This window comes from Sorex araneus, chromosome 1, assembly GCF_027595985.1.
Source record: "Sorex araneus isolate mSorAra2 chromosome 1, mSorAra2.pri, whole genome shotgun sequence".
In the NCBI taxonomy this organism is placed as follows: Eukaryota; Metazoa; Chordata; class Mammalia; order Eulipotyphla; family Soricidae; genus Sorex; species Sorex araneus.
In genome coordinates, this window is record NC_073302.1 from 429,713,914 (window position 1) to 429,739,834 (window position 25,921).

Here is a 25,921-nt window from a genome sequence, read left to right on the forward strand (position 1 = left end):
GGCCTGCAGGGTGTTTGTGAGGTACTGTTGGCGGGCCCAGGACACACCTGGACCAACTCTGGTTCTGGGCCCCCCACCCGGTGCCGGCGGGGCCCGCGAGCATCCCACCTTTCCGGGCCGGGATGGAATCTGAGGCTCCTGCCTGCAGAGCAAGTAGTAGTGCTCATCTCCTGGCGCCAGCCGCCCCCCACCCCACCCCCAGCTACGGACGGGCACGCTGCCCTCCACCTCCCACGAGGGCTGCTTCCTCCCGTCCTCAGCCCTGGACGGAGCTGGGCCGGCCCCTGCCTATTAATAGCGGCAAGGAAACTGGAAAGAATGCCCCAGGAAGAGGGCGTGGGGCAGGGCCCCCTCCTTCCCTGGCTCTAGTGACCGTCCCCGGGGAGCAAGGCGGGGAGGAGGGTGGTGGAGGGGTCGGCAGCCAGGGGCAGCTGCCATCCTCCTTCCCCTGGGGGTGGCACACCACGGAGACCCCCCCCCAACACCTGGGCCTGTCTGTGTCACGGACCGGGTGGTCCCGGGGCTCGCCGAGGCAGGGACGTGTCTCTCCCCCCGCCCCCAGCATGAGACTGTGTCCGTAGGTAGGCCCATTCGGGAAGCAGGGCCAGGACGCCCGCAGGGCTCACGCACCCCATCCAGCACCCCCGCCCCCCCAGCTTGGAAAGAGAGTCCGTCTGTGTCCTCACTTGCTCTGCGGGGGGCTTTGGGTCCTGACAAGTCCCTCCCCGCCCGTCCCCAGTGCTCCCTACTGGCCGAGCTGAGCTAACCCATGAGGCCCGCCTCTGGGGTCCCCCCACACCCGCGGTCTGCTCCCCTCTTCCGCTCAGAGCATCTCTGTAGTCCTGGGCCACGCCTTTAAGCAGCCCGCAGAGACGGCGCCACGGGGGAGGGTGCCCGCCTTGCACGCAGCCCAGCCGGGGTCCGACCCCCAGACCCACATCTGGTCCCCTAAGAGTAAAGGCCTGAGCACAACGGGTGTGGCCCCAAACTAAAACCTGACCCCCGACTTGCACGGGTCCTGGCTCGGCCTGCCGTGCTGAAGGGGCAGGAGAGACACGGGCCAGGCGAGGGTGTCAGCACTCCCCCGGGAACTGGGCGGCCGCTGGCTCTGCGGGACTTGTCGCCCTGTTACCGTGTCCGCCTGTCGCAGCTCCACCATCATCGCCCGTGTCCCATGAGGAAACTCATCACTGGACTCCGGGCTGGAGATCTGGGATGACCTTTCACCTGCAGAGACCTTCGTGCCAAACAAAGGTTCCAGGGCTTCTGCCTATCTGCGGGGGACAGTGGCCAGTGTCCATCTGGGACATAGGGTCCCCTGGTCTCGGGGGGTGCTCCTTATGCCCCTCTAATAGCACCCTGCTTGGGCTGGGGACCCCCTAAAAGGAGCCTGAGCAGGTTCCCTGAGATGAACCTCAACCTCCACCCCTATGTGATGGTATTAGGAGGGGGGGGACAGTGAGAGGGGAGGCCCCAGGACCACCTGTCCTTAGAATAGGGGGCCGTGCCACACTTTGCTGTCTGCACAAGGTCATACACGAGAAAGTGGCCCCGGGCAAGCCAGAAAAGGGTCCCCAGAACCTCACCACACCTCCCCCTCTCCAGCTGGGGAGACTCAGGGTCTGTGACACACACACACACACACACACACACACACACACAACACACACACACACACACACACACAAAGTCCCTTCCAGGCCCTGCCCCTGGGGAGACTCAGGGTCTGTGATACACACACACACACACACACTCTCTCTCTGTCCCTTACACACACACACACACACACTCTCTGTCCCTTACACACACACACAGTCCCTTCCAGGCCCTGCCCCTGGGGAGACTCAGGGTCTGTGATACACACATACACACACACTCTCTCTCTCTCTCTGTCCCTTACACACACACACACACACACACACACACTCTGTCTCACACACACACACTCTCTGTCACACACACACACACACACACACACACACACACACACACACACACACACACACACAGTCCCTTCCAGGCCCTGCCCCTCGGCTGTCCCACAGCCAGACCATCCTCCCGGTGCCTGTGGCCACAGGCCAGCACCCCACGGGCCTGGCCTGCCATCACTCCCTGTCCCAGAGGGGCTGCAGCGGCCCCTCGGGAGATAATTCCCGGCATTCTCCAAGTCGGGAATTGTTCTGCTCTTATCAGCTGGCTTCAGCTGCGGGGCGGGGCTCCAGCGAGCTGAGGGCCTCCCCAAGCCCCCACTTCCTCCTCTGTCCTGTCCCCCCCATACCTGAGGCTCCCCTCTGCTCACCCGGCCGCCGGGCCCCCCCACCAGGGACCCTGTACCCACCAGGCTGCCAGTGTGCACATGTGTCTGAGGCCCGATTCCCCCTTCACACGGACCAGGCACCTCTGTTCCTCGTGTCCCCCACCGTCAGAGCGAAGAGGAAGGCCAGAGCTGACCGCTGGCGCTCACGGTGTGTGTGCAGGAGCCCTGAGTCCACTCCCGGGCGCCCCACGGTCCCCCCAAGCCCCAGGCAGGAAGGAGCTCGCCAACCATCGGCAGGTGTGGCCTGAACAACAAAGCAGGGGGGCGCTCAGGGCTGGAGACAGCACCGCAGGTAAGATGCTCATCTCCCCTATGGCCGGCCTCCATCCTTGGCACCAAATATGATCCCCGAGCACTGCCAGGAGGGATCCCTGAGCGCAGAGCCAGGAATAAGCCCTGAGCATCCCTGGGTGTGGCCCCCAAACAAAACAAAAAACAAAAAGGTGGAAAACAGGGGCCTGGCGGGAGTGGGGGGGAGAGGGGGCAGCGTGGCAATCACAGCAGCTGGCAGAAGGCTCAGCGCAGCAGGAAATGCTCAGGGCCCGTGGCCGCCCGCTGGGTTCCCATGCACCGTGCCAGGGGCACCAGTGGGCACGCTGGGGGCTGGGAGGGGTGGACGTCGTAAAGACAAGACCCAGACGAGGTGGATGAGCTGGGGGAGGAAGAGGAAGCCCAGGCCGGGGGCAGGGCCGCCCCAGGAAGAACTTCCCCACCTCCCACAAGGCGGATGGGGGGGAGGAGGGGGGGAGGAGGGGGGAGGGATCCCCGCCGGGCGTCCAGGGGGGAGCCCGGTCAGGTCAGCAGTCTCACCGGGAAATGGCTTAGCTACTCCAGAACAAGTGGCCCCAGGACCTGCACCGTGCACATCAGGACCACATGTGGGGGCCAGGGGAGAGCCTGAAAAGTCCCTCCCCAACGCCCCCCCAACACACACACACATGCGGGAGCTGGGAGAAGAGAAAGCCGACTAATGAGGGCCTGATTCGGGGAGGAAGGGGCGTCGGGTACACTCTCAGCTTCCCAGCGGGCGTGTGCACGGTCTCTCACTGGCTGTGGACCGATTCCAGGAGACTCTGGGATGAAGGACTCCGGTGGAGAAAGGGCCCCGGGCCTCTTCCAAACCTCAGCGCAGCGGGGTTCAGGGCCTGTGTCTGGGGCAGGAGTGGGCTTCTCCCAGGGCACCCCGAGGCCCTAGGCTGAGAGGTTAGGGTGCAGGGGAGGGGCCAGGCCCTCTCTACCAGGCCAGCCGGGTCACTGCCCCAGTCCAGAGGCACAGGCTGCTTTGCAATTTAACTTTTCTGTTTCGGGGGGGAGGGGCGGGGGCCATACCTGGCCATGCCCAGGGCTGATTCCTGGTTCTGTGCTCAGGGCGCTCACTCTTGGTGGGGTTCGAGAGTTCATAAAGGGTGTCGGGGATGGAACCGAGGGCAGCTGCCTGCAGGACCAGCGCCTTGACCCCTCTCGGTCTCTCTGAAGCCTGGGGTGGTCCTGAAGCGCCATGGGGTCACTTGTACCCGCCAACGACGAGGGGCTGGGATGAGGAGAGCGCAGCCCAGCCTGCCACCCAGGAACCAAGACCAAGGCCCGGCGGCCTCTCTCCCAGAGTGACAAGCAAGAAGAAGGAGCCAGAGCACAGGCTCCCGGTGCTTGAAGCTGAGTCCAGCCCTGGGTGCCACACACCCCCCTACGGCCAGCGATGCAGGGTGCAGCCCCAGCACCCATGGGTGCCCAGCCCCAGCGCCCCCCCACCCAGTGCCAGTGGACCCCCAGCACCTGCGCAGTCCCCAGGCAGAGCCCTTCCCAGCACCTGGGAGGCCCGGGAGGAGCTCCAGGGGCCGGAGTGCGGGTCTCGCAAGCCGGACCCCAAGTCCCATTCCCCAGCACCGTGCGGCCCCCAAGCACCGTGCTGGGACAAAACCAAAAACATCAAAGTGAAAACATCGGTTCAAAAACATCAGTGCACCACGCCCAGTAGCGGGCGGGCAAGGGGGTGGCAGGGAGGGGCTTGCCTCTACCGCCTGGTGGGGCTGAGCTGTGCGGCCAGGAGCCCCCTCCCCCGCCCTTCTTGGGCTTTGGCTCAGAGCCGGGCCCCTCACAGGCCATCCCCTGGCCCTGGACGGCACCAGTCATCCCTCCAGAGCTGGGATCCAGGGGGACCCGAAAGAGACGGGGTGGCGGGTGCAGAAAGGCCCTAAGGGGCCAGCTCAGAGACCTTTTTATTTATTTATTTTTTAATTTTTTTATTCAAGAATCACTGTGATGTACAGTTACAAACTTGGGAACTTGTGTGTTTGCATTTCACTCATACAGTGATCGTTTACCCATCCCTCCACCAGTGCCCATTCTCCTCCACCAATGTTCCCAGTATCCCTCCCACCACCCCCACCCCACCCTGCCTCTGCGGCAGGGCATTCCCCTTTGTTCTCTCTCCTGTTGGGTGTTTAGTTTGTAATAGAGGTACTGAGTGGCCACCGTGTTCGGTCTAGAGTCTACTTTCAGTTCGCATCTTCCAACCCGAGTGGGTCCTCCCGACATCCCCTACTTGGTGCTCCTCCCTTCTCTATCTGTAGCCCAGAGGCCTTTGTCTCCCTCTAATCCCCACAAAGGGGCAGCAGTGAAGACTCTGCAGAGGCCAACCTGGTGGCTCAGGCTGGCAGCCCCGCCCCCCGGAGCTGTCCCGGTGGGGGTCTGCGGGCAGAACCCCAGGAGGGGAGGCCCATGCCCTCTGCGGGAAGCTCCTGTCTCCCTTCTTCCCATTCCACATCGGCCGGGCTCCTCTTTGGCAGACACACCGGGACGAGCAGGGCCCGGAGCCCGGGACTGTTCCCTGCTGCCCCAGGGAGGATCCCAGCCCTGGAGCACGGGGACAAGCCTATCGGATCTGGGGGTCGGTTGGGCAGAAACCGCCATCCACAAACACACACCAGCCCCCCGAAAACAACTCCCTCCGCAGGGCGCCCTGATCCCAGGGGTCCGCCACTGGGCAGGGGAACCCTGATCTGTCTGGCCTGCCCAGTGGGGGCGGGGGCAATGCCCAGCGCCTGCATGTGCCCCAGCACGACAGCGGGGCGGCCTCAGAACCATGGGGGGGGATCCCGAGAGAGCCTGGGCCCTCCTGGGGCCTCAGTCCCCTTGCCTGGCCACTGAGACGGAGACACCTGTCTTGGGACAAAGTGAAGACGGGAAGCAGTGGGCCGGGAGAGGCTCAGCAGGCTGGACTGAGTGTTTGGGGCCACACCAACAGATGCGGCCCCAAACCGAACTACAGATGTCACTGTCACTGTCATCCCATTGCTCATCGATTTGCTCGAGCGGGCACCAGTAAGGTCTCTCATTGAGAGACTTGTTACTGTTTTTGGCATATCGAATACGTCACAGGGAGCTTGCCAGGCTCTGCCGTGCGGGCTCGATACTCTCAGTAGCTTGCCAGGCTCTCCGAGAGGGGCAGAGGAATCGAACACGGGTCAGCTGCATGCAAGGCAAACGCCGTACCACTGTGCTATCGCTCCAGCCCATAAACTACAGGTGATCAAATAAAATTAAGAGAGATTATCAGGGTGGCTGGGGTGGGGGTGGGGGGTGCCGGGGTTGGAGCTGGATGTGAAAGTCCAGTTCTGACCTGCCCGTCCACACGCTCAGTGTACTGGACACAGCAGGGGGGCGGCGGGCGGAGGGGCAGAGCGCGGGCACAGGCCGGTGAGTGCCGCATGAGACCCCGGGAGGGGACGGACCTGCCTCAGGAAGGGCCTCTCACAGCAGCGGGTCCCATCACAGCCAGCATCCACTGTGGCCTTGGCCTGTGTCCTGGTCACGTCCCCCACGCCCTCCGCGTCCAGCAGGGGTCTTCACCCACAGGCCCAGGGGGGACAGAGGCCGAGCACCACTGGTCTGGCGCCGCGGAGAGAGCTGCAGTTTCTGGACACGGCAGGACGGGTGCCACCCATGGTGGGGGGAGTGAGAGAGGACAGAGGCACAGGGACGCCCCCTCGGCACACGCCGCACCCTCTCCCCCACCGTCTCCCTTCGCCAGCCCTGGAAAACAACCCAGGCAAACCCGTTCCCGAGGGCGCGCACTGGCACTCCCAGGCCCCCGCCTCCCGTGAAAATAACCAGATGTGGACGCGGCTGTGCCCGGGCAACCCTCCGCCAAGGCCCGTCTCCGCTCCCCACCGCAGACAAACAAGGGCGGCAGCTGTGGGGGCCCATCCGTTTCCCACGCCGCGCGCCAGCGGGAGGGCCAGCACCGGCTCCCCCGCCGCGCCCTGGAGGAGGCGCCCCCACAGCCAGGGGATACCCAGGGCTTAGAGAGCACTCCTGGCGGAGCTCGGGGACTACGTGGGATGCTGGGTGGAACCCAGGCGGGCCTGCGCAAGGCCAGCAGGTACCCGCGGGACCCTCTCTCCCGCCCCAGGACCCCTGAGCTCTGGAGGAAGGGAGGTGCGGAGCCCGGGGAGGGGGCACGGGTGGGGGTGCTGCCTGGAAGAACAAACGCCCCGATATGAATAGGGGCAAACAATCGAGGGCTGCACGCCCGCCCCCCACCGACCCCCCCACGGGGCCTGCGGGGAAAGTTAAAAGCCGCCACGTTCCTTTCAAACAAAGCCAAGACGCCCCGTGTCTGAGTGGCCGGAGGGCGCGGAAGCTCCATTTCCTCCGGGCTCCGCCTGGGGAAGTGAATCAGGAATCCCAGCCGCTGTCCCGCTGTCCCCGGGCCCAGGGACCTCCCCCGAAAGTGCCCGGGCTCCACGACCCAGAGTGGGGCTGACCCGTGAGTCATGAACCAGCTACATGTCACACGCCTGTCATACGCACAATAAACACACCCCAAAGGCACGTACACGACCACATACGTACACACCGAGCACACCACAAACACCACACACATGCCACACACATCACAACACCACACACATACACACCACAATATACCCCAGAGACATGCACATGACCACACACATACGCACCAAATACACCAAACACCACACACATACCACACACATCACAGCACCACACATAAACACACCCCAGAGACACATACATGACCACACGCACACACACACGCACACGCACACACACACTGAACACAGCAAGGACACCATATACATACCACACATCACAACACCACATGCATACACACCATAACACTCCAGAGACACATACATGACCACACACATATACACTGAACATACCACAGATACAATGCACACATATTCATATCACAGATGTCACACACCTACATACCATAACACACCAAAGACATGTACATGTACCATATGCATGACATACGGATACCACACACACCATACACATATACCACACACACCAAACACACACCATAGAATCATACACCGTACACACATACATATACCACAAACATACCACAGACACACCACACGTACACATACAACATATAAAACAAAGCTGCACTGAGACCCACACCCAACCAAGACTCCCAGGGCTAAAATTCTGGGTATCATATGCTTCACAAACACACCAGACACAAACACAGGACACACATACATCCACCATACACATCACAAACACATAAACACACAGTACACTGATACCACACAGCATACATGCCTACACATACATATACTACACACATCATGAACACAAAATCACACAAGACACAAACAAGATGCACACTTCCCAGCCCTCCTCGGAATAAACAGCGGGGTACCAGGACTGAGGGGGCTTGGACTGGCTCACGGGACTGACGGTGCACCCAGACCCCCGGGAAGGGAGGTGCCCCCTCCCCCATGCCAACCTGCTCCTCTGAACCTGCCCCTCTTTCTCGGTTGTCTTTCCCAACTGCACCCAGTAGGGGCTTCCAGGGCTGAAATTTGGGCCTCCCCAAGTGGAGGGGCTTTCTGAGCCTCGAGAATGGACTGTGAGGGGCCAGAGACAGCCCCAGCACACCCGGGACTGTCCGAGGCCCCGGGTGCAATCCTCAGCACTGCCACGCCCCCCACTCCCCCATCACCTCCTGCCTGCCCAGCGTCCCCCAGCAGCAGGCCTGGTCCCCAAGCTCTGCAGGGGGTCGGCCCTAAAAATGAAGGAAGCAGTTGGCACCTCTCTGGGCCGTCCTGGCTTTACAGGGATGACATCAGGCCAGGGGCGCGGCCAGCAGGGGCTGGAGAGACAGCACAGTGGGGGAGGCACAGGCCGGGCATCCCCCCTGCCCAAACCCAGGACCCATCCCGGCACCACAGGGTCCCCCCAGCACTGCCAGGGTTACTCCTGAGCACCATCAGCTGTGGCCCACCCAATAGCCCCACCCCTGAAGAGGTGGCAGCCGGAAGTGGAGCTGGTACTACCTCTGTGGCTAGACATGGGGGTCAGAGGGGTGAAGAGCCTGGAACACAGCCCCAGGGCAGCACAGGTGCGCCCCACGCTGGGGCCGACAACAGCTGCCTCTGCACCCCTGGGCTGTGACATCGGCACCAGAGCAAGAGCAGAAGAGTCACCTGCCAGCCATGGGGGTGGGGGGCGGAGGGGACAATGCAGACACCCGCCCAGCCACGGGGGGGGGAGGGAGACAGTGCAGATACCCACCCACCTACGGGGTCTGGAGGGGACAGTGCAGATACACGCCCAGGCACTGGGGACAGAGGAGACAGGGCAGACACCCACCCAGCCACAGGGTACAGAGGGGCAGGGCGGTAAGAGGACTCGAGCTGGGAGCACCTGCTCTCTGGAGTCCCGAGGCCCGTACCCTCTCTTGGGGGGGGGAGAGGGGCTCTACTTCCCCTCCCCCAGCCTTCCTGCTGCCTCTCTTGGTGTCAGCTGGGGAACAGGAGGCAGCCGACCCGCGGGGGGATGAGCAGATGCCAAGGCTAGCAGGACACCCCTCCCCTCACGTTAGCCTGCAGCTCAAGGTCATTAGCAGGCTGTCCCCAGCGGCCAGCTACAGGAACCGAAGCTCCCCTCGGGGGCTCCAAGCCTCTGTGCTCCTCAGTCCATCGTGCATACCCGCCCCCCATACATGCTGTCACCCACACCCTGCACGTGGGGGGGCCCTGAGGGGCTGCAGTTCTCGCCCAAACCAGCAGGGGTGAGTGAGGGTTTCCAGCAATACCAGACAGAAGGGCTGCATGCCGGCTCCTGGACCAGCCTCTCGGCCACAGGGGAGCAAACCGGGGCCGGGAAGGAGGGTTCCCAGGGCCTCCCAGCTCACACTCCCACTGTTTTGTAGGGGGGGTGCACCCGGGGTGGTTCCTGAGTTGTCACTGGCTTAGTGCTCAGGGGCAATGCCAAGGATGGACGCTGGGGCTCAACCCCCCACCCCGACATGCAGACCCCAGCTCCGGCCCTCTGAGCCATTGCCCTGGCCCCTTGCAAGCCCCGCCCCTGCCCTTCCTCCTCACTCTCTGGCCACACCCAGCTCACACCTCGAGGCCAGCTGCTCCACAGGCACACACTTGCATGCACAGCCAGTCCACAGGGTCCAGTGAGGGCCGGAGTGTGGACATGCAGAGCTGGACCACCGAGAGAGACCCCAACAGCGAGCCGGAACCAGGCTCCCAGCTCTCCTGAATGAATCCCGAGTATTCCTTCCAGGGCCAGAGCGATACAGCACAGTGGGTACAGCGTTTGCTTTGCACACGGCACACCTGGCTTCCTTGGCATCCCACGTGGTGCCCGAGCGTCACCAGGAGGAACTTCGGAGTGCGGAGCCAGGAGTAATGGCTGAGCACGGCCAGGTGCGGCCAAAAGACAAACAAAAGCAAACAAAACCCAAGTACTTCTCCCAGTTCCATTGCCATTTCCCCAAGGTGGGGGACAAGAGCCTCAGGACCTGCTCCCGGCCGCCTCTCCCCAGCCAGCAGGCCGTGGCCCAGCCCCCAAGGGCCCTGGCCACAGGACCAGGACCACCCAGAGGGCCCAGGGGTGTGACTCTCGTGGTAGCACGTGTCTGGCACACGTAAAACCCTGTACCCTGGGTTCGATCCCTACCACCGCAGGCCAACCCCATTCCCAACCCCAACCAAGCCCATCAAAACCATCGTGAAGAACAACTTCGTGCAATGCTCCGAGGGGCCAGCCTGACCTGGGAAAGGGATGCGCAGTGCCCACAGGGGTGGGCTTGGGTAAGGAAGCCGTAGAGAGCCACTGGCCTGGGAGCTACTCAGCAGCGCCCCCTAGAGCTGCACCTGACTGAGCAAAGACGGTCGGGGCACCGCCAGAACAACCCCCAGGGGGCGCTGCCTTTTGCAAGGGCAACTTGGAAGGCACAGGCAAGTAGAACTATCAAGCCAACAAGCACGAGCATCCACGCACACATCTCACGCACACCTACACACACGCGCATGCACACATACACATGCGCTCACGCACACACTCATGTGCATGTGTGCACACATACACATAAGCACACATGTGCATGCGCGCACACATCACACACGTGTACACACATACACGCACACACATACACACGTGTACAGACATACACGTATGCACATATACACACGTGCACGTGCGCATAAACACATACACAAATACACACACGCACACATGCACACACACATGTACACACACACAGATTCCCAGGAAAAGTGACGGGCCAGGATGCACGAGAGGCACCAGCAGTGGAGAAAGCCCCTGCCATGCTGCTTATCCGCGGAGGGTCACTGGGCGGTGCATGAGAATGCCGGAACATTCTCAGGCTCCCCTTTCTCTAGCCCCTGTGCCAGGCTGAAGGCGACACATGAGGACCAGGGAACTGGAGCTGTGGGGACAGAGAGAGGCCTCGCTGGAGAGCAGGAGCGGCGGCAGGAGCAACCAGCGCACCTTCGAGCCGCTCCCATCTACGCCCACGGCCGGGTCTCCACTGGCAGGCACTGTTCCCTGGGCCCCCCACCCCCCGCCGACCCCCACGGCCACCGGAGAAGCTGCTCAGCACTGCAGGCCCCGGCGGGACCATCAGTGCACACACGGGTCCTCTGCACACACTCGGCTCCCAGCCGCTGCACACGGGCCAGAGCCTTCCCGCCAGGCTTCCCGGACTCTCCCTGAGGCTTCCCTCCCATGGGAGCAGCTCTGGCCTGGCACTCCTGAGCACTCCGACACACCCCCAGGCCATCCTCATCTTTACGCGGGACCGCCTGGGTGCACAGACGGTGGCACCTCCTGGGCATGCTAAGGCCACTGGTGCCTCTACTCTGACCCAGCGGTGCACAGATGTTCTGGCCAGAACCAGAGCAGAGAGAAGAGCAGGGGAGCGTGCAGAGCAGTGCACAGGACGGTCCACCCGGCTGGGGCTGGGAAGGTGGCTCAGCGGGACAGCAGGTGACACAGGAGAGGCCCTGGGCTTATTATGGGGGGGAGGGGTCGTACCCGGCGATGCTCAAGGGTTACTCCTGATTACTCCGGGGGGTGCTTGGAGGACTCTATGATGGTCTGCTGCATGCAAGGCAAACACCCTACCCACTGCACTATCACTCTGGCCCCGAGGCCCTAGGTTTAATGTCCAACAATGCCAAAAAAAAAATCATTTTCTCCCTGGTTTTTGGGCCACATATGAAATGCCCAGGGGATATTTCCGGCCGAGTGCTTGCGGGGTCACTCCTGGCATGCTCTAGGGGACCACCGGAATCAGGGGATGAAACCCAGGGCTCATGCATGCTAAGCAAGCTCTCAGCCCTTCCTGATGTTCCCTGGGTCCCAAAACTACTGGTTTTCTGCACTTAGGATTTTGTTTGTTTTAGTCTGGGGGCCACACCTGGGGATGCTCAGGGCTTAGTCTTGGCTCTATGCTGAGAGATTGCTCCTAGCAGGGCTTGGGGGACCCTCTAGGGTGCTGGGGATAAACCCGGGTCGGCTGCGTGCAAGGCCAGCACCCTATTCACAGTCTTGTATTCCTAGCCCTGAAAGTCCTGGTTTTCTAGGAAGAGGAATCAGAACAGGCTTCTCCCAAATGTTTGGGATCGTGATTCTCCTTTCTATCTCAAACTGGTTTATATTCACTTAGTGAGAGGACAATTATTAACATCCAGGGGCTGCAGGGATGGGCCAGTGGGCTGCGTGCGTGCCTTGCATGCCAGAGCAAGGGGCTGGAGCTAGGCTCTCCCGTCCCCTGGTACCACCAGGAGGAAGCCCCAAACACAAACCCAAACATCCAGAGGACGCAGCCAAGCACTTCATGGTGATGTTTAGGCTGACAGACGGGTGGTCCCCCGAATCCTAAGGCTGTATCTCTCTGCACTCAGTGGTCCCGGGCATGCAAAGCAAGCACGCTGCCACGGAGCCACATCCCGGGCCAACACGAGTGAGCCAGGCGTGGCGGCCTTGTGCTCTCTCACTGGCTGTCACAATGGTGTCCCACTGCCCTGTGCAGGATTTCACCCTGTGTGGTTCGGTTCCTTGCCTTCTACATCCTACGCGCGCATGCACAGACACACAGACACACAGACACACCACATACACACACTCCACACCAGGAAAGCCACACCACCTTCATCAGCGCACTCCAGGATTAAGCCATGCCCCTAACTGTTCCCTGTTCTTCCTGGGTCATAGCAAGCTTTATGGAGGCACCAAATTGAAAAACTGAAAAACATGAAAGTGGAAAAAGAAATAAAGAAATGGGGCTAGAGGAACAGTACAAGAGCTAAGACATTTGCCCAGTGTGTGGCCAACCCCGGTTGAATCCCAGATGGTCCCCAGAGCACCGCCAGGAGCACGGAGTCAGGAGCAAGCCCTGAGCATAACTGGGTGTGTGGCCACTCAGAAGCAGGGCAGAACCCTGAGTACTGGACACCCACCAAGGGGGTGATGCAGAACAGACTCTGGGGGCAGAAAGCCCTTGAACCCACCTTAGAGCTGGGAAAACAGAGAATGAGGAACCCGCCTGTGATCCCAGGGCTGGTGGGGTTCAGCCGAAACGCAGGCTAACGGCACTTCAGGCTTCGGAGCCTGGGAGATCCGCACGAGAGGTGCCTGAATTGTTCTTCTCTCTGACAGGACCTCGGTTCAAGGAATTCTTTACGCGTATGGCATCCAGCAGGGCACACGGGTTAGACTCCTGGCTTTGTACTCAGGGTTCACACCTGGCGGTGCTTGGGGTACCATATATAGTGCCAGGGATGGAACCGGGCTGGCATGTACAAGGCGAGTGCCTTGCCCTACCCACTCAACTATTCCCAGGAATTCTTACATGGTGATGTCTCATACTCAGCACGTGAAAGCAGAATCGCATAAACTAGGGGGTGGTGGTGGTGGGGGGTGGTTTGGGAGACCCAAGAATTCCCTTCCAAATTGGCCATATCTCCCCAAGGTATAGACCACACCCCTCAGGGGCCCCCCAAGGCAACGCTCCAGAGCACCTCTGCCAGCCGTGGATGCCACTGACTGGACAGACTTCGAAGACAGACCGTCCCTCCAACCCTATAACGGGAAAGCAAAGATGGGCTGCAGAAATACGTCCTTGCCGTCCAGGGGGCCCACCCCTCCACCCGTGTTGGCAGAGCTCTGCTCATGAGAGGTCCCCGGGTGCAGCTGGAGACCGAGGGTTTGGGGGACAGAGCCGGGTGTTATCTTCACGCGGTACAAGGAAGCACTTGTCAGAAACAACTGGAGCCACACAGAACTGGGCTGAGCTGAAGCCGGTGGCACCAGAAGGTGGCAAGACCTCGGGCCATCGGAGACAGCCCGGTTTCCCCTCTGGCCCAGACCAAACGGATCAGGCTGGCAGAACCCTGGGGGCAGGGGTGATGGTACAGTAGGTAGGTAAGGCATTACCTGGAGGGGTCCCTGAGCACTAAGCCCTGAGCACTGCCAGGTGTGGCTCAGCACCCCCTCCAACAAAGGAAACCAACCCAAAACACACACACACACAAAAAAAAAAGGGGCTCGGACGATAGTGCAGTGGGTAGGGTATTTGCCTTGCACAAGACCAAACTGGGGGCCCGAGCAATAGTAGGGAGGACATTTGCCCTGCATGCAGCCAGCCTGGGTGCAATCCCCGGCATCCCATGTAGTCTCCCAAGCATCACCAGGAGTAATTCCTGAGGGCAAAGCCAGGAGTAGGCCCTGAGCATAGCCAGGTGAGAGCCAAAAGCCAAAAAAAAAAAAAAAACTGGGTTCGATCCCTGCCAGCCCACGGGATCCTCTGACCCCTGTCAGGAGTGATCTCCGGAGCCTGGAGTAACCCCTGAGCACTGCTGGGCAGGGTCCAACAAACAAATGAATAAGGACCTTGCGGGTGGGGAGGCCCAAAGGCGGCCAGGACGAGCCCCTGCACCCCCAGAGCCCCCTACCTGGGCTCCCAGCTTCCTCTCCTGCCCGCCTGCGCCCCAAAGGCTGTGCCACCCGTTTCTCTGCCTCTGGAACCAGGGGAGAAACCCTGCATCCAGAGAGCACCGAACCAGGAGACTAGAACCGCAGGTTCTGACCCAGCTCTGCCCGCGGCCCTCTGGGCCCGGATCCCGGCACCGTGATCCTGACCCACAGGGACCTGCCCTCCCCTCCCGTCGGGGGAGAGATGAAGGGAGCAGCCGCGTCCCCCACCCCGAGCTCTCACGGACAGGCCCTCCTGTGCAGAGCAGCAGCAGGGTGGGTGGCGGGGTCCGAGACAAGGGTGCAGGGAGGGCGTGTGGGGAGGAAAGCAGCCAGACAGGCGGGAAGGAGGCTTGTGCGCTAAGGGAGAGACATGAGTCCCGAGGGCCTCTGCCTCAGTTTCCCCTCCCAGGTGGTGAGATGGTCTGTGCCAAGGTAACCTGGGCAGCAGGGGCATCTGGTGAGAGGGTCACAGAGGCACCGCAGGCCCCCATGGGGGGCGATGGACCTCCGCGAAGGCAAGAAGCAGCGAGCTGAGCCCTCCAACCTCGCCCCCTCCTCGGGCCTGGCCTCCAGGCTGTCCACTGTCCGTGCTGTGAAGGAGAAGGAAAGGCCAGCGGGGTCCTCCGCATCACCAGGCTGCGACACAGCCCCCCGGGGCAGGGCTGCCGGGCGGGCGAGGTGCTCACGCCCGGCTCTCCCCTGGGGCTGGGGCACACAGCCTTCCGGCCCTGACAATGGGCGGACGCGGTGCCACCCTGTGCCCGGGCCCCAGGGAAGCTGGAGGTGGCTGACCCAAGCGGGGGGAAGGCGAGAAGGGAGAGAGCGAGACGGGAGTGCAGGGGCGCGCTGGTGAAAGGGGAGGTCATGGTAAGCGGGGGGTAGAGGTGGCTGGCAGTGCTGGCAGCTCTGGGGCTCACCAGAGCTCGGGGTGCAGGGCAGCGGGCGAGGGGAGGGGCTGCAGAGTCCCAGACGGTGCCAGCACACGCACGGCTGGCATCTGAGCAGTGTTTCCAGCACCTGCTGACTCTGGGTTCTGGTGACACCCAGCGAGGGACCCAGCAGTGGCACTGAGAGGTGGATTCCCGACACCTGGTGCGCAACACAGGTCCCTGAAATCAGTCTAAATCTCAAGAGTGGTAGACTGACTCAGAGCCTCGACTTACCCTGATGGAAAATGGGACTGTGAGGCAGGGGAATTTGGAAAGGTCTAGAGTGTGGGCTGTCTCTCGGCATGACACCCTGAGCTCCCCGATCCTGAAAACCCCTCCAAAAGGCTTTTAGGGGGGTTCTGCAAAGGCCAGGAGAGAATTAGCCCCGAAAGGCTGAGTTCTGCTGCCTCACACGCATGGATACCCAAGAGTTCAGGATGTCACTTCCCCATCACACTGTCACTCACAGTCGCCAGGAACCTGGCCGAGTGACCCGCCTCTCAGGTCTGTACCAGATCAGCAGCCAGCAGGGGATGTGGCTCGGTGGCAAAGCACTTGAGTACAAGTGTGAGGCCCTGGGTTCAATCAATCCACAGAGAGTCAGTCGATGAAAAGAAATAAAGCCAGAGACAGGCTGGCAGCCTGGAGCCCAGGCCTGGCATACATTCAGTCCCTAGCCCCTCCCCAAAACACCACCAAAGGGGACACTCCCCTCAGCACAGAGCCACGAGCAGTCCCTGAGCACTGCTGGGTGTGACCCCAAAACAAAAGCAATAAAGGATAAATTAGGGGGCCGGAGAGATAGTACGGAGGGTAGGGCGTTTGCCTTGCCTGGGTTCAATCCCCGACATCCCATATGGTCCCCCAAGCACTGCCAGGAGTAATTCCTGAGTGCAGAGCCAGGAGGAACCCCTGAGCATAGCTGGATGTGGCCCAAAAAGAAAAAAAAAAAAGAATGAATTAGTAGAATATGCAGGTGGTGTAGATGATCCTGCATCCCAGAGACTCCCTGGCACTCCGCGTCGGCGAGCTCTAGGACACCCAGAGAGCCGGGGACCTGGCCCCCTGATGAACAGCCCCCTTGGGAGGGGGTGGCAGGAAATGACCCCCCACACAAAGGGCTCCTGGGACTGTCTGGTATGGAAGATGAGGGTGGGCGGTGCTTGCAGGAAACACCTGCGCTACTGCTCAGGGGACTATGGGCCCTGAGTGTCCCCATCACAGATGTGCCACCTCCCCCTGGACCCCCAAACGCCCCCAAGTGGCCAGGACACAGAAGCAGCAGAGAGAATGCCTGTGAGGGAGCACACTGTGTGTGTGAGTCTGTGCATGTGTGTGTCTGTGTGTGCACAATGCATGCATGTGTGTGCCTCTGTTAGCATGCTCGTGTGTGTGTGTGCCTGTGAATAAACATGTGAGCATGCTCATGTGTATGATGTACGTAACTGTGTGCATGTGTGTGCATGTGTGCAACAGTGCATGCATGCGTGTGCCTGTATGTGCATATGTAAGCATGCTCATGTGTGTATGTGTGTGCACACATGTGTAAGTGTACATATGTGTGTGCGTGCATGTGCTCCTGGGAAGGGATATGGCAGGAACCCCCACCAGCAGAGCACTTGGGCCTGCCTCAGACCCCCAGGCAGCAGGAGGAGCTGAGTGCGGAGGCAGCCCAAGGGCCCGGACACCACTGGGTGTGCCCGTCCTTCACAAGACCCTTGTCCCCCCCCTCGTCCAGCAGGACTGAGCAGGGCTTGTGCTCAGTGCAGCCACAGGAGGGGGAAGCCCTGCACCTCTTCACTGTGCCCAGTCCTGAGCCCCCAGCCCAGAACAGCCCCTACTCTCCTCCACTGCGGAGTCTCCCGGGGGTCAGCGTCCTGCGGGCGCCCCTTCTGAGTGCCTCTGTTGGGGCACTAGGTGGGGGGCCGGGTCTCCCCTCCAGGCTGGCAGTGTGAGAGATGAACCTACGCTGGCCCCTGCACCGGAGGCACCCATCCCAGGCGGGCTGGGTGGAAGCACCCCAGCAGACCAGCAGGCACAGCTGGGTGCGGGAGTTACCGTGCACCCCTGCCCGGGGCACTCAGCAGGTGGAGAAGCTTCCACTGCCCCAGCAGTGCCCTCCACTGGCCCCTCTCGAGGCCTCCCCAGGAAAAACCCCACCCTGGCCTGCCCCCTCTCTCAGTCTGGGGCCATCCCCGCCCCAAGCTCTTCCCTGGTCGACTGCAAACCCCCGCCCTGCCCCACCCCTGGTAAAGGGGGCAGGGCCTCGGTGTCCCTCTGTCCCTCTCCCGGGATCCCCACCTTCCTCTCCCACAGCTCCAATGAGAGGAGCAGGGCAGTCCCTGGCCTAGAGTCCCTGAGCCCATCCCAAGTACCCCACCATCAGCTCCAGCCTCTACCAGAGCCCCCAAAACTGATCTAACTACGGCCCCTTTTTCAGAAGGAAAACAATGGGCTCAGCGCCTCTCCGCCCCCGAAATCCACCTACTTGCAGTGGGCAAACAGAGAGTGCCCCCCAGCCCCCAAATCCACCTACTCGCAGTGGACAGAAAGTTGCTCCCCAGAGACACCTGAGACGGAACCCCCCCCCCCCGCCCCACACTGGCAAACACTGCTCTTAGCCGTGTCTTCCCTGTATCCCACACTGGCCTGGTCAGCCCAGGAAACGCTCCCAGCACACGGAGCCCTCTTGTGTTATAATCTCGCCCCACCTCCTTCAAGAGCCTTCACCCAGGGGCCGGGCAGACAGTACTGGGGGTAAGGCACTTCCTCGTGCCAGCAATGGGGGCACCACCCCCACCCCACACGGCACCTGGGGCGGCCCCTCCAGCACCACCAAGTTGCTGCCCGAATCCGCTCCCAGCAGAAAGAAACGTTACCCAGATCGCGCCCTCCCAAATGTTACTTGCAAAAACACAAGCCCCACTTCCGATTCTGCATGGCACCTGTATGGGCATTTTTAAATCCTATCAGTGAGCAGCTACACAGTGAGTCACACACACAGTGAGACACACACACACACAGTGAGACACACACACAGTGAGACACACACACAGTGAGACACACACAGACACAGTGACACACACACACACACGCCCCCAGCCCCTAACGCCTGAGCGTCAAGCAGGATAGCTACACAGTGACACACACACATACACACACACAGTGACACACACACATACACACACACACACACACACACCACCACACTCCCCACCCCAGCCCCTAACGCCTGAGCGTCAAGCTGGATAGTGCTGCTGCTGCTGCTCGGTTGATCCCAAGAGCTGGAGTTCATTGAGCTCATCTCACTGTGGGCCCAGACCAAGGGCGCTTGGCTGGCATGCAGTCAACCGGGTTCAATCACCAGCTCCCCATATAATCCCAAGCTGTGCCAGGAAGGCGTGCAGAGCCAGAAGTAAGCCCTGGACATTGCCGGGTGTGGCCCCAACCAAAACCAAACAAAAAAATACAAAACTAAAAACAAAAAAAAAAGGCAGCGTGTTTTCATTTTGCAGATGATGAGGGAATTGAAGCTCAAAGAGGTCCACCTGCGTGCGGCCCTCAGGCCTGCCTGGCCCCAGGCTCAGGAGTCTGCCGCACAGACACCTGCCGTGATTGCCGGGGCTCGTCCGGTGCTGGCTCATCCCACTGAGCGCTGAGCCTGCGGGTCCTCCGGCAGCTGAGGGACCCCGGGAGGATGGGGTTCGAGCATCCGTCTACTCTTGCAATTCCCTCTCCCAGACGCGGGCGCTGAGGCCTGGGAGGACGCCTGGCCTTGCCCAGTTGGCCAACCCTAAAAGTTCTCCAAAAAGGTCTGGGTGGTGGTGGGCCCCCCGAGCTTCATGTCATTTCTGCTGCTGCCAATAGGAGAAGGAAGGCAAACCTCACGGACATCCCTCGGATAAGGAGCCTCAGAGGAAACTCAGCCGTTTCGGACATCACAGGACTGGGGAATTGGGCGGGGGGCGGGGGGGGGGGCTCCGGGCCCACCAGCCACACCTTCAGAAAGGCAGGACAGCAGCCGTCCCCCTGAGCCTTCATGATTGGGGGCACCCCAGAGCCATGAGACCCCCCTAGCCAGCACGCCTCAATTTCTTCTGGCCTCAAAGAAAGCTAATTTAAAAAGAAAAAAAAAAAGGACATTCATAGCAATAATCGGCTTGGAACTTTACAGGGCACTTCTCTTACTGCATAAGAGCACACTTGCCTTTGGGGGGACCCCGCACCCCGGACTCGGTGCCCATTAGCCGACCACACCACAAGCTCACCCACCCTGTGCCATGCTCTGTGCCAGCCTCCCAGGGGAGAAAGTTCTGGGGAGTGCCCAGATGCCAGCAAAGACGGTCCCAGGGAGCTGGGCTTGTGGCTTTCCCCAGGGGTACTGGGGGAGCTGGTATCCGTCCCCTGGGGACAGAACAGAGGGGCTCGCGGCCCAGCAGCCCACCCCTCCTGCCTTCAAGTGCTGCCACTTGAGGCTCTGACGCCCAGAAGGAGCCCGTTCTGCCTGACAGACTGGGGCTTAAAGCTCCCCCCCTCAGCCCCGAGCCCCCAGAAGTGCTGGGGTGGGGTGGGGAGCGGCCAGCCAGGCTGGGGAGTAGCAACTCAGCCTTCCTTTCTGCACGCCCACCACCCACGCCTCACCCCCCCCAGCACTTCAGGCCCCAGCCCCTCGCCCCCCAGGGGATTGTCCCCACGCCTGACCCCCCCTGAAAGCCCGCCTGCTGCTTCCCCGCAGGGATGGTGCTACCGTTTGCCCCAGCGGCTGCACCACCGCGGCTCAGCCCCAAGCTGCCAGCACCTGCCAGCCAGCCGCAGCCTCCCAGTCGGAGCTGTCCCGCCCCGGCCCTCCTGCTCCCCTCTCTCTAGGAAAACCGAAAGCTCAGGAGGGCAGGAGAGAAAGGCACCTCTCTTGGGGGTGGGGTGGGGGGGGCGAGACTCCCTGCTAATCCTGGAGTGCCTAGGACCCCCGTTCTAGTAGATTTTTACAACCACCACCACCACCCGGACCTGCAAAAAAAAAAAAAAAAAAAGGCTGCGTTGTATCTACAAAGGGAATACGGGGGTGGTGGGGCGGGGGGTGCTCTAGGGCGCGTGCAGGTCTGGTTCCGGAGAGAAGTTGCTGGGTACCCCACAGAGTTGGCGGGGTCACGCCGTCCTGGCCAACGCACGGAGACCGTCTTCTTCTTTCGGGGGGGGATTGGGGTGGGGGGACACGGCGGCAGACACCCCCCTAACCAGGCGGCGGGGGCGCAGGGAAACCCTCACACTCCCACTTCCCCGGCGCCGGCCGGGCCCGAGCTCTGCGCTGCTGACCGCTCGCGCCGCGCCGGGCACCTGCTCCGGGACTTCCCGGCGCGCTCGGGGCCGGCCCCGCATCCCTCGGCCCCGGCCGGCGGCCTCCCTCCCCTTCCCTCCCTTTCCCTCCTCTTCCCTCCGTCCCTCCCCGCGGGCCACCTTAGCGCCGGCCTTGCCCACCCGGGCTGCCCCTCCTCGGCGCGGGGGACGGCGCTCGGCCGGGCGGCCCGGGCAGATGCAGGCGCGCAAGGTCGGCGGGGCGCGGGCAGGGGCCGGCCACGAGGCGCGCCGGGCCGGGGGTCCCGCGGCGCCCGGCCCCTGCACTCACCGGCGTCCTGGGCGAGCGCCGGCCGCAGCAGCGGCAGCAGCAGCAACAGCAGCAGCGGCAGCAGCGCGGGGAGCGCCGGCGCCGCGCGCATCGTGGCGGGGGCTCGGGGGCCGGGGCAGGTGGCAGCGCGCGGGGGGCCTGGCGGCTGCGGCACGGGCGGGCGCTGTCTGCGCGGCTGCGGCGACTCCCGTCCCGTCCGCGCCGGCCCCCGCCCCCGGGAGCGCGCCGCCGCCGGCGGGGCCGGGCGGGGCCGGGCCGGGGCTGGGCGGGCGCTGGGCCGCGAACAATGAGCCGGGGAGGAAACTCCGCCCTGGAGCGCCGCGGGCGGGGGAGCGCGGGCGGGGGGGCGGGGGAGGAGGGGGGGCGCGGGCCGGGGTGGGGGGTGGGGGGGTCCCGGGTCCCGCGCCTCCCGGGTCGCCCGCGGGACTTGGGAGGCCGTCGGGACGACCCACCCCCTCCCCGCCCCGCCGCGCGCCCCAAACTCCGGCGAGGTGCGCCCCCGCCCGCCCCCCGCCTCCCGAGGCTTTTGTGCGCATGTTGCGAGGGACCCCCGCGAGGTCTCCTCGGCCCGGCACGCTGAGCACCTGTCCCCACCTGCCAGGTGCAGCTGCCCCGCGCGACTTCCGAGCAGCTCTGGGCTGCGGGCCGCGGCGGCACCGGGCCCAGTCTGGAGTCATCAGGCCAGTTGCTTAACTTCCCCGGCCCCAGCTCCTCGCTCACCTGTGAACGGACGGGAATGATTCGTTGCAATGCGGCGCGGGGAGCGCGGTGGGAAAGGGGGTGTCGGGGGCATCGTTTTTATTTAGTTAGCTTTAGGAATGACCATGTGCCCGTCTGGGTTCAAAGGGCGTCACTTAATATTCACTCTAGCCACACGCTCCCGTTTTTGCAGGAGCCGAGTTGAGAGTTGGGACCCTTGGCCAAGACCCGGTAAACGGCACACGCGCCTACCTCGGAGAGAATTTCTTGGAGACATTCTTTGCACCGTGCTTGTCAAGGAGTAACGGCTCGGGACCTGTTAGCAAGTCTGAGGATGCGCCGGCACAAATCAACGAGATGCAAAAGCCCAGCTGTGTTCTGTTATTTGAAAGACTCTGAGCATATCGCTCTCTCCTCCCCCCACCCTTTTTTTTAAATTTATTTTTTGGAGGGTTTTTTTTTTTTTTTGCCACCTGCGAAGCAGTAGATAGCCATTCCTTCTCTGCGAGGGAAGCTAGAAGATTTAGAAGAAGATGGTGAGGGTAGAAGGCTTATTTAGCCCAGCGCTTGGCACAGAGAAATTCAGTGAAAGGACCACCTGCCCCAAGGGTGGACGAGAGAGAACCTACAGGCTTGGATGTGGGTGGGAGTCTAATCCGAGTCAGCAGCCAACTACGCACCCCCTTCCTGTACCCTTATGAGTTCCACAAAAGCAACCTCAGGGGGGTGGGGATACAGACCCTGACTCCCCTACTGAGAAGTTCAGGACTGGATGGGGGGGGTGGCGTTGTGTGGATCTGGCCACAGTGATCCCCAGGTGGATAATGTGGAGGAGTCTTTGTGAGATGGGTCTGGAAGGTTCGTTGGTGTTTGCCCATCAGACATGGCCAGTGTCGAGGACCTTGGTATCCCCGTGCCCTTCCTACTGACCACAGCCTCTTTGCAGCAGAGAAAGGATAGTCGGGGCCAGGCTGGAGCTCTGAGGTTGCCCCTGGCTGAAGGCTGGGAAGGGCTGAGCCGCCTGTTTTCATCAGGAAGCTTCTACAGGGTCATTCTGCCCCTGTTTTCCACACCACGTATGGAAAAGACAAAGGGTGTTCCCTAGAAGTGCTGTGAGAAGTGTGTGTGTGTGTGTGTGTGTGTGTGTGTGTGTGTGTGTGTGTGTGTGTGTGTTGGTGAGAGAGAGAGAGACAGAGACAGAGAGAGACAGAGAGACAGAGAGAGAATCTTTGCTATTTCTAAGAGTCCTTCGCCTAGTATAGGCTGGGTTCTCTGCAGCCAGTAATACACTTAGAAAAAAAAGAAAAAAGAAAACCCTCAGGAACTGGAACTCAGAAACAATTTGTATTGTATGCACTCTGACTTAAACAGTGTATTTGCGCTCGGCAAATCGTTGCTCTACAAATTCAGGAAGGAGTTAGTCCGCTTTGTGGAGAGCGTGTTTCAGAACTCGGGCTACTTCACATTCACCAGTTGTGCCACGGGTCCCTTTAACAGTAAAAAATGGAAATGAGAGTAAACATCTGGGCTTAGGAAGTGGGCTGATCTTTGCAGCAAAGTCAGACTACCACAAAGAATTGGGGAAAATCAGAATGGGGCGCACCCACCCTCCCCGGCGTCAACAGCACCCCTCCCCCCCGCTGAAGCACAAAGGGGGTCAGCAGATGACCCAGGTGCTCCTTGAGTTATCTGTCTCCAGGTGACTGACCTATGTCCTTGGCACTAGTTAGCATTTCCCTCCCACTTGGAGGACTGCTGACTTCCAGCCTACCTGAGTTTGTAACCGAAACTCAAAGCATTTTATAGATGCTCTTCCCTGATCCTACCGGGATTTCTTACATTTAGGATATAGAGACTCATGCATCAGCAACGCTAGAGGACTTTATATGGGATTTTTGTTTTCTTTTGTTTGAGGGGCCACACCCAGCAATGCTCAGGGCTTACTCCTGCCTCTGTGCTCAGGGATCACTCCTGGCAGTATATCATGCAGTGCCAGGGATTGAACCTGGGTCAGTGGCATGCAAGGGTAGAGCCCTAGTTGCTGTACTATTGCTGTTAGTTCTTTCTTTCTTTTTTTTTCTTTTTGGGTCACACCCAGTGATGCATGGGGGTGACTCCTGGCTCCGCACTCAGGAATTACTCCGTGTGGTGCTCAGAGGGTGCTCCCATGTGGGATGCCAGAGATCAAACCCGGTCAGCTGTGTGCCAGGCAAACGCCCACCCAACCTGCTGTACTATCACTCTGGCCCCAACTCTAGTCAGTTATTCACACAGGCCTTCCTTATTCATTTCCGACGTCCTCAGACCATGCCACTGGAATCGTACATCTCATCATCTTTCTCAGCATGTTGAATGCAAAGTGAGTGCCAACTGGGAGATGTTTGCAGGAACCTACCAGTCGAGGTTTTGTAAGTGCCCTCTCCCAGCTGTCAGTTAGCGTCAAGATCCTCCACCCCTCCTGGAGTTTGGCCAGGCTGCTGATTACATACTTAAGTGCTGGTTTGGTCAACACCTCCTGACCCTCCCCCTTGCCCCCGGTCATGACATCTGCACCTAGCAGGGGCGCACAGCCTCCAGAGAGGCGGAAACTAAGCCTTCGTAGCCCACAACCTCAACTGGCTAGGAGGGAGAGGTGTTGGCAGGAGGTTACCTGTACCCAGAGCTCCTGAGTGGCTCGTGGGAAAGGACAGGAAGGACTTGATAAGAGCAGTTCTTGGGGGACAAACTAGATTGGCCCCAACTACCCCTGGAGTGTCGGCACATGTGGTTGGATGAGGGTATGGAGGCGTGTTGGGGAAGTAAGAGATAGGTTTCCCAATGGGGCTGCTGGAAAGATGTCTGAGGGCCGTGGGTGGACATCTAAGTCAGATGGAGAGATAGCACAGCGGGTAGGGACTTGCCTTGCATGCATCTGACCTGGTACCCCATATGATCCCCCTGAACCTAGCCAGGAGTGATACCTGTGTACAGAGCCAGAAGTAACCCCTTAGCACTGCTACTTGTGGCCCCTAAACAAAGTATGATTGAGTAGGGCAGATGAGGAATAGCCTAGGAGAGAGAGTGTTGCTCATCACTAGAATTTTTTTCAGTGAAGTAAAAATAGTTTTATTTAAAGAAATTTATTTAGATGTAAGGAGAGAAGAAGGAGGAGAAAGAGGAGGAGGAGGAGGAGGAGCGGGAGGAGGAGGAGGAGGAGGAGGAGGAGGAGGAGGAGAAGGAGGGGAGGGGAGGGGGAAAAGGAGAGGGAGGGGAAAAGGAGACGGAGGGGACAAGGAGAGGGAGGGGAAGAGGAGGAAGAAGAAGAGGAGGGGTAGGAGGGAGAGGAGGAGTAGGAGAAGGAAGAAAAAGAAGGGGAAGGGGAGAGGGTTCGGGAAAGGGAATAGGAGAAAAAAAGAGCAAGAAAGATGTGCTCAGGACAGAATGCGGGGTTTTTCAGAAAAGCCTCATCTTTGGAATTCTGCTGCCATTTAGTAGCGTTGTGACTTATGCTTTTGACTTCAGCTCTCTGAGCTGTTTTCTCCTCCTCTATAAAATAAATCATAGGGCTGGAGGGATAGTGCAGTGAGCAGAGCCCTTGCCTTCTACACAGCTCACCCCAATTTGAGCCCCAGCACTGTGTATGCTTTCCTGAACGCTGTCAAGTAAGCCCTGAGCACTGCTGGGTGTGGCCCCATACCATAAATAAATTAATTGATTGAAATAAATAGTATCTCTAATCTTACAGAATCTTAGGCAAGATGCAAGTGAGTGAAGCCTGGTAGCACTCAACGTGATATACTTTTTGAGTATATCACTCAAAGTGATATACTTTTATTTCTTAGAGGGGAACGAGAGGTTTGAGCCACACCTGACGTGCTCAGGCGTGAATGTGGCGATGCTCAGGGGACCATATGCAGTGCCAGAGATCAGCATCAAGGCTGGCCGGCGCAAGGCAAGTGCTTTCCCTGTCTACTGTCTTTCCAGCACCCCCGGGAGGTGATGTTCTTGCCGCAGCAGGAGAAATGCTCCCAAGCCCAGTTCTTTCCTGGAGCCTTTCGCTCCCAAGAGGAGCCAGAGAAATGAATGACTGTA

General features: G+C 60.6%; 1 protein-coding gene across 2 annotated transcripts in view; it reads right to left on the bottom strand.

Annotated features, from left to right (window-relative positions):
• The window catches only part of PODXL (podocalyxin like), a 44,935-nt gene extending 23,590 nt beyond the window's left edge, over positions 1–21,345 (bottom strand). For both annotated transcript variants that reach the window (XM_055132162.1, XM_055132158.1), the window contains exon 1: positions 21,152–21,345. In XM_055132162.1, coding sequence (XP_054988137.1) covers positions 21,152–21,242 — 91 coding nt within the window. In that variant the 5' untranslated portion in view covers positions 21,243–21,345. The remainder of the gene's footprint in view (positions 1–21,151) is intronic.
• Between the last annotated feature and the right edge of the window lie 4,576 nt (positions 21,346–25,921).